General features: G+C 33.1%; 1 protein-coding gene across 1 annotated transcript in view; it reads left to right on the top strand.

Moving 5' to 3' along the window:
• LOC140447441 (protein FAM135A) overlaps nt 1–19,884 on the top strand; it is a 90,497-nt gene that overhangs the window by 64,108 nt on the left and 6,505 nt on the right. The window contains 5 exon segments of the mRNA XM_072540089.1: nt 1,246–2,277; nt 8,193–8,417; nt 8,495–8,719; nt 12,755–13,094; nt 13,437–13,648. Coding sequence (XP_072396190.1) covers nt 1,246–2,277; nt 8,193–8,417; nt 8,495–8,719; nt 12,755–13,094; nt 13,437–13,648 — 2,034 coding nt within the window.

Raw genomic sequence — 19,884 nt, 5'->3', positions numbered from 1 at the left:
TCCGCTACGCCGATGACACTGTGTTACTAGTAACCAGCCTAAATGATCTACAAGCCTTACTAGACCAAGTGAGAACTGTGAGCGTAACATACGGACTAGACCTTAATATTAAGAAAACTAAATTCATGGTTGTCAGCCGTGCAAATTTAGATCCCTGGGCAATAATGGCAGGTATCGAAGAGATCCAGATAGTCGACAGATTCACTTATCTCGGAACTACCCTCAACTCACAATGGGACTACGCTCAAGAGATTAGATCCAGAATTGAAATGACACGGTCTACATTTATCAAGTTAAAATCCTTGCTGTGCTGCAATGATCTCAGTTTGGGAACCAAGATGCGGATAATGAGGTGCTATATTCTTCCAGTGTTACTATATGGAGTTGAAACCTGGACACTGATGCAAGCCACAGAAAAGCGGATTGAAGCTTTCAAGATGTGGATCTACAGGAGGATACTAAAAATATCGTATGTGGACCATGTCACCAACGTTGAGGTCCTACAGCGCATGACAAAAGAAGTGCTTAATTTAGTGAAAAAACGTAAGCTTGAGTACTTCGGCCACGTGATGCGAAACGAAGAAAAATATCGAATTCTTCATCTCGTTATGCAGGGTAAAGTATTTGGCAGGAGAGGACCGGGACGCCGTCGTATCTCGTGGTTAAAAAACCTCCGACAATGGTTTATGATGACCTTCGCGAAGCTGTTTCGCAGAGTAATCAACAAAACCATGATAGCCTTGATGATCGCCAACATCCGGACCGGATAGGGCACTGAAGAAGAATTCCTGATACCTAGCTTAGGTTTTTGACACAACGCCCAGTATCAAGCTACGTCCCTCTGAGATATTTATGCTCTACAAGACCAATAATCTTTCCCCTTTGCACTTCCATTAACCCCACGTAAGGCATATTTTCGTTTTTGAACGCAGAAGTTAGTTTATTTAATTTCGATAAATTTACAACTAAAGCGAATAAGTTACAACCTACCGAGCTGAGTTATTTGATTGTTTTATCGTTGAGTATTTTCAATAAAACCTTTATTCTTCCCAACAATAACAAGTTTTTTCAAATTAAATAAATGTTGGTTTAAAATACATGTTGATTCCATATAAGCTTGGTTGTGGTATTTCGAGGAGAAATATTGTGCATATCCATGAGATAGATATATTTATTAATTATAGGATATCAACCCGCAACCCTGAAACATGGACCAATTTTTTAATTGTACTTTTTTTATTTTAGAATCCTCAGTCTGGACGAAAGCTTCCAAAATAGACTTAGAAGAAACGAATTGTTCGTGCTCCATCGGAAAACTGTGGACAAATAAGTTAGGATCCATCAAAACTTTACTTAATTCCGATTTATATAATATAGAAGATTCTTTAAATTTTACAATTCCAGCTCGACATAGCAAATCCTTAGATCATTTACAAATGTGTTCAACCAATAATTATCATTACACTCTAAGCAATCGAGCACAAAAAAAATGTCAGAAAAAAGAGAAACTGACCTTTTGTAAAACAGAACCAACACTCAAAAACGTAGCTAGTGAACATAACATGGGGAACAGGGTATATTTTTTAAACAAAGAGAAGGAAAATCTTTGTAGCTGTTCTTTTGACAACTACAAAACTAAAAGTCCTAAGTTTTTAACTAAAGAATTATCTTCTGTTGATATTAATATTGAAGAATATAATGTAGAAAAAAAGTACAAGCAATTTGAAGTAAAGAATTTATCTAACGTTAAAGAGCAATATTATACCATAGTTAAGTCTTTAAGCGAAACACCATCCGATGGCCTGCAGAACATCTTCAGGTCTAGTTCGGTGCAGTCGTTTTCCCCTAAGAGGAAAATCAGCAACGGGATCAACAAATTCAATTCCCTTCTATTCAAAAGAAACCACAAATCGGGCAAAATGGTAAACGGAACTGAGAACGACCAAAACCAACCAAAGCGATCCAAAAAAGTCCTTCCCAACGGAATTAATATTGAGAGCAGCAGCTCCACTGATACATTACCCATAGAGAAACTCAAAGTAAAAGTTAAGAGGCAAAACCATACTGTAGGTGTGAGCAATGGCATTCGCAAAGTTAGAAGTGCTTCTTGTATTCCTGAAGAGATCATCACGCATACTTTATCAGGATCTGAATCACTGCCAAATATTACTTCGAAATTGGAAGAAAGGCTGTATCCGGAAATGAGGTATTATAGCAGTTCGTCTTCCAGTACAACTGAACAAAGTGGGTGGATAACTTCCCGAAGTAGCTCTGTAGGTAAGCCAATATTTTTATTATTACATTCTCTGTTTATCCACAATACAAAGTTAGAAATTATGTTACATTAAAGCTGGATCTTTAGATTTAATAATAAGACAAAGTGTAATTTCTAAAAAAATTCTGAATGCATGTCATTTTTTAAAAATCTTCTTTCATTTCACCTTCTAACACACCGAAGTCTTTAAATACGACAAGAGAAAATAGTCCATAGATTATTGGTTCATATTTGGCTCGAAGGACCAACGTTGCAAGAGGACATAATGATAACGGAAAACACAGACAGTTGAAAAACTTTATTAAAAACTTGTGTTGACTAAAAATATTTCAAACCTATCTGACTAGTTTGGAGGTGTTTTTTTTTCAGCTATAAAATTGTTGAAGGTACTGTTGCTAACCTGATATACCCAGGACTCGTGTATAAAGGCTACTATTTGCCAACGGAGCATGGTCTAGATGTGCGTGTTGGCAAGATGTGCTAGATGTATACACATAGCTTAGCAGGTGTTTATATAGGTATTCCTTATTTCCACATATTCTATGATTTTATATACCCATAGGACGTATATTGTGTTATCAGCAGGTCAAATACTCTAAAATTTTCAATATTTAGTTTATAAATGACAAAATAAGTATATTATTACTGGATTATTTCTTTATTATTTAGAACAACATATTACAACCATCTTGTCTTGCTTACAATTATTATAGTTGTTGACTTTGACGTAAGTCATAGGTACACTGTAGGCAACCTACACCATTGTACCAACCCATACCAACCTGATTTACCCTGTACATTAAAATCAGATGAAATACCTTTTAACACGTTCAGCTCCGTCTCTTTTTTTGGGAAAACAGTGGGCCACTGAAATGTATTTGTGTAAACTAATTAATTTTTAATGTACACTTTAAAAAGTCATTTATAATAAATATGGGTACAAAAAAAATTAATTTGGTCACAAAAAAAACTCACTGCGTGAGTCGCGTTGGTTGCCACAGGGCAGAAAATGTGTCGGTTGAACTTAACAAAAAAAATAATCTGATTGAGAAAAGATATAATTATAAACCTATATAACTAACTAAGTAACTATTAAATGGCAACAACATCAAGAAAACAAATTAATTATCTAATTTTCAATTTCTTCATGAAAACGTCTAAAACAATTTTCTAAGCACAATCCCGGATGTTCAGGGCACTCCGCACAATAAAACAATGAGTCCTTTCTTTCTTTTTTAGTTTGCCAGCAATATTTACACCGTCGTCGTTTTGTAATACCATTAGCTGATTTAGGGTAACGGGATGGCAAATGAAACGTCAAATTTTTCTTGACTTAAGGGATTTTTGAGTTTGGTCCCAAAAGACTATCAAACACCGACAATCGAAAGTCATACAATGACATTTTTGTATTAGAATTATTATAGAAATAGTATGCGTTGATTAGCATAATTTGAAAAATATGTATGCCTATTTTTTTGTACCACCTCATAGTTTTGTGTTCGCAACTATAATAATTTAACATCTGGTCGCCAGATGTTAAATTATTCAATTCAATACCAAAAAGTCAATACCACCTTTATTTTTGTTATATTCAGCGACTAAACGGGGCTTTTCTTTATCAATTCCTTTCCTAGATATTGTTTGAACCATTTCATGACCAAATTAGGAAGAGATCATTAAAATATCTCGCTGATCTTGCCATTTAGATACACATATCCCTTTATTATTGTAAGCACTCACCAGTTCATTTTGTTTTAATTTTTGAGAAACAACTTCGTGTGGATTTTCCGCTCTTCCTGTTCTCAATGTTCCTGTAAGATAAATTTTAACCGAAAGTAGTTTTTTACACAATGGAACACTATTATAAAAATTATCCATATATAAGGAGTGACCAAGATTTAGTTTCGAATCCATCAAATTTAGCACTACTTTTTCCGTATGATTACGTCCTCCAACTACAGGGTCACTAGCTCCACTATAAACTAATATGCGTTGAATCATCCCTGTACGTTCTGAAAAAGTATACAGTTTGACACTATATTTGTGTCGTTTGCCCTTGAGAAATTGACGAAAACTAAGTCTTCCTCTCCATAAAATCATAGATTCATCCAGGGCTAATTTTCTTTCTGGATAATAAAGATTCTCCATTTTATTATTAAAAAAATCTAATAATGGAGATATATTGGCAAGTCTGGACTGGTTATTGTCACTATTATTGTTAAAATGTAAGGCACGCAAAATTAACATAAAACGATTTCGGCTCATGTATTGTCCAAACATTGGAATACTAAATAAATGATTTTTGTTCCAATAATCATTCATACGATTAATTTTTATGGTTCCCATGTGAAACAGCAAACCAAGAAAAATTTTAAATTCTTCTACAGCTATATCCTTCCAAGCTGCAATTCTACTTTTCTCAGATTTACTTAGAGAAAGAATATGCATATACCTTGCTATTTTGAATAATCAGGTCATAGAATAATTCACATGCCAATAAATTGAAGTAATCAATAGGATTGCTGCCACCCACATTAATTTTCAATTCTGGTATTGCTGTAAATGTTAGCACTGTAGGATGTTGAACCTCTGAAGACCATTCAATAATATTTTGAGACTCATCATCACCATCATCATCTTCAGATTCTTCTTGTAAATTAGGATCGTCTGTCCGATCATCTTGATTACAATATAAATCTTCATCACTTGCGTCATGTGAATCTTCTAATATGTGTAATAATTCATCATCTGAGATTGGCTGAGAACTTTCCCACCTACCTCGTTTAGAAGTCGAAGGTTGGCAATATTCATCACTCATTTTAAAAATAATTTAAAATTGAAGTATTTAGCAAAACACGTGCAATGACTAACAGTAAAACCAAAAAACATCTAACACCGAAGGCGTAGAAAATATTACTGAATGCATAGCAAAATAAACCGACGGGATTAGATTATGATAATACAACAAATTATTGCAAATGCAATATAATCTAAATACATCTGGTGATTCTTTCAAAGCTTACCAATGCTTTTAATTTTATTACTTTACAACCTTTTATTACAGCTAATTTTGTCGTTTTCGAGCACATCTAGCTTGAATATTTAAAAAGTAAGCAATGAAATTGAGGGTTTCATATTTTATCATCCAATTTATCAATGGGACAGAAGATATTTGTTATAATGTTTGAAAAATCCGCCTAGATAACATTCATAGATTGTCATATACTCAGAATAAAGTTTAACATCAGAATTCGAAAACAAACACAAACTCCAGTATATGCCAGTGTTTCGAAGCGGCCAGCAGATATTTTTTGTAATTCGTGAAAAACCCGTTGAGATAACGTTCATATATTTTTATATAGTCAAAGACCGCGCGACTCGCGTTGGTGGCCTCTGAGGCTATATTCACTGAACGCGACAGTCGCGTTGTCGGACTTGAACGTAAATCAGTTCTTGAGCTGAGGTAGCCGCAGCTATGTATTCAGCTTCTGCAGTTGAAAGAGCAACACAGTCTTATTTCTGGGACAACCATGAAACTGGATTGCCACAATAAAATGCAATACAACCTGTAATACTTTTTTTATCAATTTTATTTGATGCCCAATCTGAATCTGAATAACAAAGTAGTTCCCACGGTTTCTTTTATATGTCAATGAAAAATTGTGTGTCTTTTTCAAATATCGCAGTACTCTTTTTCCTGCTTTCCAAGTTTGTTGTGTTGGTTTATCAAGTACTCTACTGAGATATGAAACTGCGAACATAACATCAGGTGTAAATATAGTTGCTATATACATAAGACTACCTATAAGTTTCCTATAAGGAACATCAATTACCTCTACTCCCTTGTAGAGTGTTATCTTCTATCTAAAAATTTGTTTCCATTGGTGATGCGTCACCTTTAAAATCACTCACACCAAATGAACGAAGTACCCGAAGTACCTTTGGTATAATTTTGGGCTGTCCTGATGTGAGATTACCACTTTCTCTTAATATTGTCATTCCTAAAAAGTTCTTCACTTCACCCAGGTCCTTAGCACAAAAATTGTTTTTTACTATTGTTTATTTTATTTTTGTTCATGTTGTTTCAGAAATTAAGTTATGTTTCAAGTTTGGAACAATTAAACCATTAATACTTAGGAAAAAGACAGTTAAGATTTGATTTCACGTACAGTGCGTCTGTGTATCCGCTTATACATATTTCGCCCTAAAAGGGCTCTTCAGAACGACTATTTACAGTCGCTTTGAAAGTGAAAATAAATCTTTTCTGTATTAGAAAGCAACTCTAACATGGCATCGTATAGACGCAAATAGCGACATCTGATATTAAAATCCGTAAACTAATTTTCGAGACCAAATTCAGATTTTTGCTTTAATCTGTACCTTCTTAGCATTGCAAGGCAAAACAGACGTTGATAAAGATGTTAATAGAGACATGTGAAATCTAAAAATTGAATTCCACGACATGTCTCCTCAACTAAGCAAAAATCCTTAGCGAATTTGGTTTCTAGTACTCGTACAGAGTATATCGGAATAAAAGGGAAAAGACAGTTAAGGTTTGATTTCACGTACAGTGCGTCTGTGTATCCGCTTATACGTATTTCGCCCTAAAAGGGCTCTTCAGAATGGCTATTCACAGTCGCTCTGAAAGTGAAAATAAAGCTTTTCTGTCTTAGGAAGCAACTGTAACATGGCTTCGTATAGACGCAAATAGCGACATCTGATATTAAAATCCGTAAACTAATTTTCGAAACCAAGTTCAGATTTTTGCTTTAATCTGCGCCTTATAAAAATTGCAAGGCAAAACAGACGTTGATAAAGATGTTAATAATTCTTAGAAGGCACAGATTAAAGCAAAAATCTGAATTTGGTTTCGAAAATTAGTTTACGGATTTCATTAATACTTACTTTTGTTCCGTTATACATTCTTTTAAGTTGATTTTAATTTGTTACCATCTGCAATTTGTACAAAACTTGTTTTATCCAAATTTGTTATATCAATCATATAGTCCACAAATTTATCTGATAAAAAATTTTGTGTACAACCTGAATCTAAAACAAAATTTACCTCATTAAGTGTCCAACAGTTCATTGCAGGATAAACTGTCCCTTCATTTTACATCATTTCTTCACCACTATTAACACCACTGGACGTTTTCTGGTTTTCAACTTCATTATTGGAATTTATCGCAATAAAACCTAATTCTTCTTCTACATAACCTGCACGCTCAGAGTTAGGGTTAAAAGAAGATGACATACTTTGTCTGATTCATCTATCTTACTACCTACACCTTCCAGTTCTCTTATAATTTTGTCAAAATTCATAAAGTTGTCTTCCAGTTCTTGATCTCTTTTACACTTCAAAGTCAATAGCTTCTTTTTTAATGTAAGCGTGGTAAATATACTTTTTCTTCTCGTCTTTAAGTGCTTCCATCACTTCTTTGGCGGTTTTCGCATCTTTTATAATGTCTAAATGTTTATCTGTCACACATTGAACTAAAACGGATTTTGCCTTTGAATCTTCATCTGTAAAATTGTCTTTCTGTATTGGGTCTAAACTTTTAATCACTGGTAATAGTTTTTTTTCATTTAATAGGATCTTGACACGAAACTTTCAACTAATAAAATTCTTTCCTGTGAGAATAGGAACTTGTTGACCCGTAAACATCTTCCAAGGTAGTCACGTTTTCTTGATTTATACTTAACTTATTTGTCAAGTAGTCAGCGGACAACTGGCAACAACATATTACAACCATCTTGTCTTACTTATAATAATTATAGTCGTTGACATTGACGTAAGTCATAAGTACACTGTAGCCAACCTACACTATTGTACCAACCTATACTTAACATAAAAGATACTACAGTTTAAAGTTAAACTTATTTATTTTATTGGTGTCAATATTTTTATGATTTTTAGCGTCAAGTACTGATTTAGCGAACATCCCACAATGTTCATCTGTGAATTTCGAAGCAGTTCAAAAGAAGCTCTTCACAAACTTGGAAGGAAAGAAAAGTAAAGATAAAAAGGATAAAGAGGAAATCAAAACGCGTCTTAAATCAAACAAATTTTATATAGATAGTGATAGTTCGAATAACGATTTTAAGAATATTAAAAATGATTTAGACTCTATTTTTGTTAAAGGTGAGTACCTACATATATTTTAGAGTGCACAAATAATTTTTAAAAATAAATTGCTGTTTAAATATTCTTGCTTCTAGGCTGTGAATTCAATCAAAATAATATTTGCGAGGTGTTCGCACTTCCACCCCCAAAACAATTCAGGGATCTCGATTCGCCCGCTAGTTCCGTTACAAACGGTGTAAATGATGTAAGTGAAGAAGAAATAAATGCCGTGGATAACCCTCTGTATCACGTAGTCGATACGACTGCAAATTTCGAAAGTCAATTTGAATTATCCAAAACGCAGCAAACTGAGACTGAAGGTATACCTTTTTTTCATTTCAAATGCTTATATGTGTTGTGTATTTAATGAAGCACAGACTTACAAAACATAACTATTTATTTACTTATAAAACGGTTACATATAATTCAATTAATTATAGCAGCGTGGACATTTGGGGCTGCTCATAAGACATAAGACATAACATAACCTCACAAAAATCCTGTCAAATTTTCCCGAAGTGTCTACTTTTCCGATGCAGGATTAATATATGACATCTCCTCATTCGTTAGAGATCAAGCTTAATGGGAGTTTTTACTAATCTTCCGGAGCGCGTTCTAATATTGCAATCCGTGGATGTCTCATCTCTAGGTGAAGATGGGCTTGTTTCTTCTTGTGATGAACTTGGGATGGGCTCCTTTGGTTCTAATTGAACCGATTCGTGTCTCAAATTTGGATTCACTGCGGGTTCAATTGTAACACTGTCACGTAACACTGGCATATTACCACACACTATAGGAGTTTCTGACTTTTGGGTCTCGTCAGAATCTAGGATTCTATCGTCACCTCTGTCTTTTCTCATATCATTTGGATGCGTGAATTTATAACATCATTAATACATACTAGATAAGTACAGTAACTTAATATTTTCATAATCTTACCTTTCTGCCATAATTTTATTTATTTGTTTTTAATATACTTAAACACATTCATCGCTACAGCTAAAAGAAAACACCAGAAGGCATCAGTAAACATTAGAAAACTCAAAAACAATGAAACAAGTGAAGCGTACACAGAGGAAATAAACAATATGTCCGCTAATAAGGCAACTGAGGATGATGTTGAAAAGTCATGGACCACCATAAAAGAATCATTTGATAAGGTGAACAACACTTTTCTACTCGAGAGTAAAACAACTACCAAGAATGAGTGGATGACAGAAGAAATATTAGAGATGATGGAACAACGCAGACAGTGTAAGATTTGGCAGGACCAAGTAGGGTACCAAAATATACACAGTCAAATTCGTAAAGAAATTATAGCGGCGAAAGAGATCTGGATGACTACACTTTGCACCGAGGCTGAGAACCTATATAAACTCGGCGACAGCTTCAATCTTCACAAGAAAATTAAGGAAATTGTTGGTGTCTTCAAGAAAAAACAAGTCACTGGTATACATAATGACCAAAATGAACTAATAACGGAACCTAGCGATATACTTAATACTTGGAAATTGTACACAGCCAATTTGTTCAATGATGACAGAACACAAAAACCACCACAACTGGGAGACCATTTGTATGGCCTAAGTATTTTGAAAACGGAAATTGTACACGCTATCAAACTATTAAAAAGTAACAAAACCCCAGGACCAGATGATATGTACGCAGAAACAATCAAGTTACTTAATGAAGAAAACCTAGACATTATTGTCAAGCTCTTTAACGACATTTACGATACGGGCCAGATTCCAAAAGATTGGCTTCGCTCTACATTTATCGCCCTACCAAAAACACAACGTGCGAACTTCTGCAAGGACCACCGACTAATAAGCCTAATGAGTCACTTTTTAAAACTTTTCCTGAGAATACTACACACTAGATTGTTTCAGAAATGTGAAGAGGTCAGTGGATGGAGTCAGTTTGGTTTGGACTTTGAAAAAATGAACTTGGCATGAGAGAAGCGATCTTTAGTATGCAAACATTAATACAGAATTGTTTAGATCAAAGAAAGGATATAGAGTATGAAAAAGCATTCGATAATGTAAAACACAAATTGATGATAAAATACCTACAAGAGTTGGGATTGGACGACAAGGATAGAAGAATTATCGCCAACCTGTATTGGAACCAGACAGCAACAGTACGTCTTCAAAATTTCAACGAAACGGAAGATTTCTCCATTAAAAAAGGAGTAAGGCAAGATTGGATACTGTCTCCAATGCTGTTCAATTTATACGTAGAAAAAGCCTTCGCAGAAGCAGTGGCAGACTCTAATAAGGGTATTAAAGTTAACGGCATATTTATTAATAACATCAGGTATGCCGATGATACGATCATGATGAAATGATTTAACTCTTGCAAGTGAAGCTCGGGGTTTGAAAATAAATATCAAGAAGACAAAAACAATGATTATAAGTAGAAATGATTACCCCATTGCAAAGATATATGTCTCTGGAGAAGAAATCGAACAGGTCAGGCAATTTAAATACTTGGGTTGTTTGCTGAACGAGTGTTGGGGCCCCGAGAATGAAATAAAGAGCAGAGTTGAACAAGCCAAAAATGCTTTTTTGAGGCTTCGTAAGTTTCTGACTGATCGTAAATTGGACTTCAACCTCCGATACAAGATGCTTAAGTGTTACGTGTGGCCTGTTCTCTTGTACGAAATGAAAGCATGGACGTTAAAGGCCAGTTCCATTAACAAACTTGAAGTGTTTGAAATGTGGTGCCTGCGTCGAATGCTTAGAATATCATGGACAGACAGGGTCAGAAATGAGGAATTACTCAGAAGAGCGGGCTTACAGGATAGGGAACTTTTTAGTTATGTAAAAAGTAAGAAGACTGCATACTTGGGACACATATTATGAGGAGAAAGATATACTTTTCAGCAACTGATACTCGAAGGGAAGATAGAGGGTAGGAGAGGTCTGGGACGTAAAAAAATGTCATGGCTGCGCAATATACGACAATGGACAAAAATCCACAGCTATGAAATGCTTCGCAATGCTGCTAAAAACAGAATTATTTAATCCTGACTATTTAACATCTCACCTGACAAGACGATGTACGGTGGGCGCCTACGCAGAAATGCACGGCACCTTAAGAAGAAGAAGAAACACATTCATTAACTTTATACAAGGTATGTCGATTGTCGATTGAAATCGATGAATCGTTACTATTATGGCAAAAGGGTTTCAACATATTAAATCCAGATCTAGAACGAACTTTAAAAATACTTTCGCTCGGAGAAGTTCTATAAGAAAATAAAAAGTTTTAAATTATCTGAATAACTAATTGTTTATTAATCTCCTCTCTCAACGGGGTCAACGGGGCCTTTTCCAAACTTTTCTTTACTATTTGAACACTATGCTCCGCAGCACCATTATTTTGAGGGTGATGCGTCTTGAAAATTATAGTGGAAGTGAGGATTTTCTGGGGTACATTGAAATAACAAACGCCATGTTTCGTTCGATAGCAACGACTTCATCTTTATTTCAATAAGCAATATTGGCAACACGCCATACATCGAGTGTTTACAAAAGTTATACAAAGATGGCGCTACATGTATTAAAATACCTTTTTTGATACATCACAACAATGCGGAGGTGTCTTTATTGGTTTTATTCCATTTGACAAAATGCCACAAATTCACTGGAATTGAAAGTAGGTCCATTGTCTGAAACTAATTCGACCGGAAGACCAATTATAGTAAACATGTCTCTTAATTTTGATATAGTCTCTGATGCATCTGTGCCATGTGATATTAATTTGACATATACACATTTTGATTTCTGATCAATTAAAATCAAAAATGTATATTTAAATTTAAAGAAGAAATCTATATATACTCTGTAAAAGTTGTGTGGTGCTGATGGCCACGGACATAATTCCTTGTTCGAATTTGTGAAATTTTGACATTGTTGACATACATTACATTGACATTTGACCACCAACAATATGAACGTAACAACATTTTAGTACGAACAATACCATTATGTTGTTTATGAAATAAGTCTAATACATCATCTTGTAATTTTTTAAACTAACTACTCTATTTCCTAATAGGATGCAATTTTGTTCCATTGACAATTCGTTTCTACGTTTAAAGTATAATTTCAAGGATTCATTACTCACTTCCCTGGGCCAACACGACAAAATATAATCTTTTACTTTTAATAACAACAAATCCTTGTTTGTTTCATTTAGAATGTTATTTAGAATTATTATGTACACTTATTTTGTGTAATAGGGCTCATATACCTGCCATCAAGTTGAAGTAAATTACGAATTATTGTGCAGACCCCTCTACAATCCTTATAAAAATTATTCCTGTATTAACATATGGATATTTATTTCAGATTTTAATTTTACCAAAGCTGACAAAGACTCTCTAAAAACTTTCCTGAAGGCGAAAAAGGAATTCAAAAGTCAATTAAACTTTCCGGGATTACTGTACTCAGATATGAATATGTTCGCCTCCACCATTCCATACTTCCATATCAGCGACGAGTTTCGAATATTCTCGCCAGAGGGCATGCATCTGATCGTCTGCGTCCATGGCCTAGACGGAAATTCAGCTGATCTACGATTGGTCAAGACCTACTTGGAGCTGGGGCTACCAGGAGCCTACTTAGATTTTTTAATGTCTGAACGAAATCAGGGAGACACTTTTAGTGATTTTGATACAATGACTGACCGGTAAGATTTTGTTTCAATATTACCAAGAATTTCGATTCGTGTAAGGTAAAATATAACAAACGCTAACTATGGTGAGGCTACGACGCGAAGGTTTCATAAAAGTTTTTGATCATCATAATCCACTAACGGCATCTACATATTTATACATGGATAATTGTACAATTATGAAAATATTTATTTAAGACACTTGATCTTTTTCTTCTTAATGATACTCATATACCTTGACCCATATTGAACTAGTAAAAGGCGTTGTTGCCAGATTATTCCAAAATTCGTTAGCTAAAGTAAATTTACTAACCTAATTTTAATACAGCCTTAAAATAAAGTAATTTTTTGTTTCAGTTTAATTAGCGAAATTCTACATTATTTAGATACTTGTAGTATACGACCAACTAGGATCAGTTTTGTAGGACATTCTTTAGGTAATATTATAATTAGGTCAGCCCTGACGCGGCCTCAAATGAAATTTCTTCTTCCAAGACTGCATACATTCTTATCACTCTCTGGACCACATTTAGGAACCTTATACAACAGTAGCGGATTAGTTAATATGGGTATGTATAACAAATAGTAAAGGGTAAAGTGGTATTTTGTAAAAAATTTATCGTTCTTAAAAATTTCTGACTCTATACTCCTAAATAAACTTCACAGTAGATGCCAAGCCGACTTCTTTAGTCATACAAAAGTTATAAAGTACGTTAAGTTTTGGATTAGATATTATACACTACATACAGCGCTAAAATCGGCAACATTGCCTCTTCGATCTACTTAATTGTAATTATCCGATCCCGTCCGACACCTAGATAGAAAACGAAAAAACTGAAAACGAAAACATAAACTCAATAAAAATACACTGACCTTTATAAGACGGTGCATTTGTATCGGTTTTTAATAATGTGAACAATTTTTTGTGGTTTAATTAAAAATAAAAGCGCATTTCTTTAAAAAGATAGAACAAAAGATATTTCTTATTACAATTCTTGTTGAAAATAAAAAATAATTCCTAATCTACTAACTAACAGTATCCCAATCAGTCATAAAAACTTCTGCGGGCAGATGAAAGAGTTTCTGCTGTAACAGAATTGAAGACTTTTCTTATTCGGTTTTTTAATTCATCTAAATTTTTGTTCCGATTTTTTAATTCATCCGATGTTTTTTAAATGTCCTCAAAAAAAAGTACATAGGTGTAAGATCTGAAGATCGCGCAGGCCACTTAATATCACCTGTTTCACTGGTAACTCGATTCGGGAAAGTATTGTTTAAGTACACCCTCATTATTCGAGCGTTGTGAGCTAAATCAAATGAAATTCTCCAGATTTACATCAGGAAGATTAAGAATAGCGGGAAGAACATGATTATGTAACAAATCGTGGTATACTCTACTATTCAAGTTACCCTCCATAAAAAATGGACCTATTATTGTGGTCTCCTAAAATGCCAGTCCAGACGTTAACTTTTCGAGGACGTTAAGTTCGGTAAATAACACTTCTGTGCTGGTTTTCGCGCGCCCAATACCTCGTAATGGAAAGATTGTGTGTAAATAAAATGTTTTTCATAACATTTTGTTCATCATTAGCCTTCGTTATTCGAGTTTCACAAAACTTCATTCTTCGAAAGTAGTCGTCTGGATAAAGCTGCTGCGTTTTCGAATATTTAAAGTTCTTGTAACCGTGTTTTTTTTCCATACTTTCGTTACAGTAGCATTGCCAACATTTAACTCTCTAGCAACGCTTCTACTTGAACATGTTGAATCTACCTCGATTGTTGCACAAATTTGTGTATCCCGGTATTCTCTTTCCTCAAATTTTTCTAGCGACACTTCTTGAGCGTGATATTTTCTGCAATTTTTGAGGTAATAACAACTCTCAAATTTTTTAATAATATTATGAGTTGACTGTACGCAAGGAATTGGTCTCCCCTCAAAAAACACAGAAAATAAATCTACAGACTGTTGTCCAGAATTACCACCATAAAACCATTTTATTGTAGTATTATTAATATTAATCTAATTTATTGTCTTAATTTATTATTAAAGGTTCTATTTATAACACTTACAAATTTATTAAAGTCTTTATTACTAATTTATCTAACACGAATAATTATATAATTTATCTACATTTATTATAATACGTGCGTTACATTTTAAAACGCGGCGTGATCTTCAAAAACTAACTGTCCCTTTACAACAGAATTCCTTTTTTAAATATAAAATCCTGTTATTCGAGAATGCGGCGATCCCCCATCGAAGACCCGAGAAAGTCGCTCATACTGGTTTTTATTCGGCCTGCCTGGAAATTTCGAATCATGGGTTACTCATCATAATTCAGGTGAACAGGTCTTTCAACTGAGCGCCGAAATAACTAGAACAGAAAAGATCTTAGCAATAAATATGTTTACAGTTTTGAGTCATATGACACGTCATTATTTATCGTAACATTATTATTTGAACCTTTTCTGTGGACGTATAAACAGACATGTTGGTTACAAAAATAAATTAAAAATCTACTCTGTTATTGCTTTAAACAACCACATTATAATGACAAATTATTGGCGACAGGTCAACGGAGATTCGCGGAAAGTCGACGGCGCGCAGTGTTGACATTTATAGGGTGTATATCTAAATTAAAACTTAACTTACTGTACATCAAGGAATACACGTTTAACTAAGGACCTATGTTAGAACTAGTATATTCACGACAATGATGTTAATTCCCTTTTTTTCCTTTCTCGAAGTCGTCCATTGTACACCGGTCGTCAACAGACTACTTCCAACCACTTTCACTGGAAGTGGCTGGAAGTTATTGTACAACCAAGCACACGTGCTCATAGCTAATATTCATTGTAATTTAAAATACACAGTTATTCACATGCAGTTTATCAACTAAAGAAAGTGCATCCGTTAAACAAAGGTTTAAATGTTTATTTCTTATTTTTTTAGTCATTTATAGATAAGGTACTATTAAAAATAGAAAGTCTTTAATCAAAATTGATGAAAATACACTCCCTTTTTTTAACTGTTCTTTTTTCAGTTAAATAAGTTTTTAACAGTAGTTTATTTCAGCTATTAATAAGAAATTTTTGTATCATATGTTTCCAGTAATGATTCTATCAAAATATTCCCAACCTGAACTGACTACACCACATGGTCTGAATTAAGTATACAAAAACAGAGATACACCTATTTTGCAATATAGATATTTGAATTTTGATATTTGTAACGTTGCCAGATTTACTATTTTTCTGATATTATTAACTTCAATATCCTCAATAAAAATAATCTTTTGGATTCAAATCAAGTGGACGAGAAGTGCAGCTCTTCGTGAGGATGTATGTGGATCTTCAACGATACGCATTAAATCTAAAGTTTTAGTGCAATTTATAACAGTTTTTAGTCTACCTGTTGGATTGCTATATTTTACTCGTCCAATTTTCTCATAACTCTTTACAATTTTTTGTACCGTCGGCTTATGGATAGGAGAGCAGTTAGCTAAAGTCAGGGCCGCCGCTACCATATGTGCCAAGTGTGCGTCGCACACGGCGGCCAAAAGCAGTCCACTGATGATAATACTTTTTTAAAACGAAAATAAATTCAAATAATTAAATAGTAATGATTCAGATAATTCTGTGAACTCTAATATTCCAAACAATAATAATTATTATTCAGTACGTGATAATACTCAAATGCATTTCATTTATCATGTATATTACTTTTTTTCATCCTAATCTAAAAAAAATGTCAGAAAATATTATTTATTGTATGAACTGCCGCCCTTTTGCAGGTACTTCGGACTTCAGTTATTTGGGATTTCACACGTAGATACTTTACAAGAATTTAGGCAAATGGTTGTAAAGTTTCTGTTATAATTAGACTTCGGCAAATATGCAAATAAAAATGTAGAAAATATGCGCATAAATATGCACGTGTTTACCCGAAAATATGCAAATATTTTACAAAATATGCATACAAATAAATAAAAAAATCGTAAAATAGTAACAATTTTATTTAAAAAAAAAAGTGTACATAACTAAATATTTCCTACTATTCATTAAGATTTACATTTATTTTAAGTAACTACATCATTTTTAAGTATGAATAAACTTATTTAGAATTATGGTAACAATAAATGACCAAGTGGTGTTCAAAATTTTCTAACAAAAACTTGTAGCTTCTGTCTGAGTACATATATTTATAAATGGAAAAACTTCGTTCAACATCAACTGATGTAACGGGAGCATTTTTCAAACTAACCAAAACATTTGGTTCTAAATTAATTGTTTCCGAAATATTTCCAGCTAGAACACTGACTACTTCAGAAAGAATATGGTAACCTTTATTTTTTTCCATAGTAGCTTCAAATTTTTTTAAAATATCTTTTCCAATATTACCTCTAACGTTCCGACAACATGACGCAAATTCTTTTATTAATGCTGTACTTTCGAACAATGACAGTTTTGGTGATTCTAACTGAGTAATTGTTTTTTGAACAAAACTAAAATTTGATTTTATAAATGAAAGTTCTTGTTGAAGCAAGTTACTCTGAAAAGTTTGTTTAGAATCCAAAAGAGATTGGGAACTTTCATCTGTTAACGTATCAATTATGTTCTTTATTTTAACAAAATGATCTGCATAAAAATTAGCTGCTTCTAACCATGTTCCCCATCGCGTTAAAATAGGTTGTGGTGGAAGAGGAATGTTAGGTAGCATTTCTTTATAAAGTTGAATTCTTATAGGAGATTTAAGAAATACTTTTTTGACACTGGATATCATGGTATTTACAAGAGGAAACTTTTTTCGTATTTCCTCTGCAACTCTGTTTAATCCATGCGCTACACAAGTAACATGTATTAAATCTGGGAAAAATATTTTTAAATTTTGTCCTGCTTTCACCATATAAGGAGCAGCATCCGATAAAATAAGCAGTAATTTATTAGAAGGAATAGTTGTCGGAAGAAAAAAAGTTGCTAATGTTTCTTGTATAAAACGCGAAATTGTTAAAGCATTTGTTTTCTCAAGTTGTTGGCATGAAATAAGATGAGATTTTGGTAAGGTATCTTCTTTAAGAACACCAATCAATAAATGAGCAATATACTTTCCTGAGGAATCAGTGGTTTCGTCTACAGATATGTAAAAATAATTATCTGCAATTTCTTCCTTAATATTAATTAACACCGACGAGTATAGCCCGTTCACATTATTTCTTCTTAGAGACCGAGAGTTTGCAATATTTTTTTAGAAACGAACTAAAATTTACATTTGCTAATTTTGAAAGCGGTATGTTTGCAGACACTAATGCGCGACACAAGTCTGCATTAAAAGTTTCTTGCTCATCTAATTTTTTTGAAGTAGATTGGAAACATTTAGCCATTGAAGTTTGATGTTTTCCTCCTATTTTTCCTTTTTTTGCAATGTGTGAAGCAGTTCTCACATGTTGGTCTATCTGAAATTTCTTCTCACATGCTATCTATAAATAAAAATAAAAACCTTTATTTTAACCCAACCTTTAAAATATAAAAATATACAAGGTGTTTTTGGTTAATCAAATAACAGGTTTGGAAAAAAAAACACTCGCTAAGTGTTTTAAATGCAGTATTAATCCACAAATTAGTTTTTGTTACTAACCATTAGTACATCATATAACTTATTTTAAAATTCAACAAAAGTTTTTTTTTGTTAATTCAATTACAATAAAAATAATTGTGTTTTAGAATAGCTGACTTCATAAAAAAAAGTAAAGGTGAAAAATTTTTCTAAATACACACCATTGTATTGTACCATGGACAATTTTTTTTCACTAAAGGAAGCTATTTTTCATTTAAAAACAACCTACGAGTACTAAATTTCAAGTAAATACGTTTATTGGTTTTAAAGTTATTGTTGTTATTAACTAAAAGAATTTAATTTTTTTTAATTTTAACACCCTGTATCTTGAAAAGTAAATAAGTTTGACCCCTCATTAACTATATCGTTTTGTTCAATTTTTCGAGAAGTATCTACAGTCAAACGTTGTAAGTGTCATTTGGAAACACCCTGTATGTATGAAATATTAGATATTTAATAGAAAATATTATACTTACAATTTTGCCACAGACTAAACAGTAGATTTTTCCCATATCCATAGACAGCTCTTTATAAGGTTTAATCCAAGTTGAAGCACTGGTTGTTTTAGGCATTATAAAATCACAATCTTCCTTTTTGTTACGAACAACGAGTGTTTACGCTTTGAATATCAAAACAAAAATGATTTACAAATCTGAGCATCAAATTAGAAATGTTTAGGTACCTAATTCAATAAACTGGGAGATTTTGGAAAATCCCTAAATTAGGAACAACACTATTAGCCGTTTACCTGCTGTTAAGATACAATAAATTGTAGATAGATTTGGGGATTAGATCATAAAATGCAAATGAGCGAACCCTTAGCGATTATCCAATAACTGAATGCCTCAGTGACCGAGATTTTCTAAGAATGTTGAGGGCTACTTAAATTGATCTTTTTTGAAATTGTAAATGTTTTGTACCTGTAGAGATTACGTACTTAGATCATTTCTTGATTAAAATGACTACAAAATTTTATACAAGAATTGAAATAAATTGGTATGTTTAAAAATTTTCAAATACAGTATAAAAATCTGAACTTTTATGCACTTTATGCAAACTTTTATACAAATATGCCAAAATATGAAATATTTGCATAAAATATGCACAATATGCAAAATATGCAATATGCATATTTGCCGAAGTCTAGTTATAATATTGTTCTTATGGTTATGTTTATAGATGGGTTATTAT

The sequence above is a fragment of the Diabrotica undecimpunctata genome, chromosome 8, assembly GCF_040954645.1.
Source record: "Diabrotica undecimpunctata isolate CICGRU chromosome 8, icDiaUnde3, whole genome shotgun sequence".
In the NCBI taxonomy this organism is placed as follows: Eukaryota; Metazoa; Arthropoda; class Insecta; order Coleoptera; family Chrysomelidae; genus Diabrotica; species Diabrotica undecimpunctata.
The sequence above is the reverse complement of the archived record's forward strand: the minus strand, read 5'-3'. Positions and strand labels throughout refer to the sequence as shown.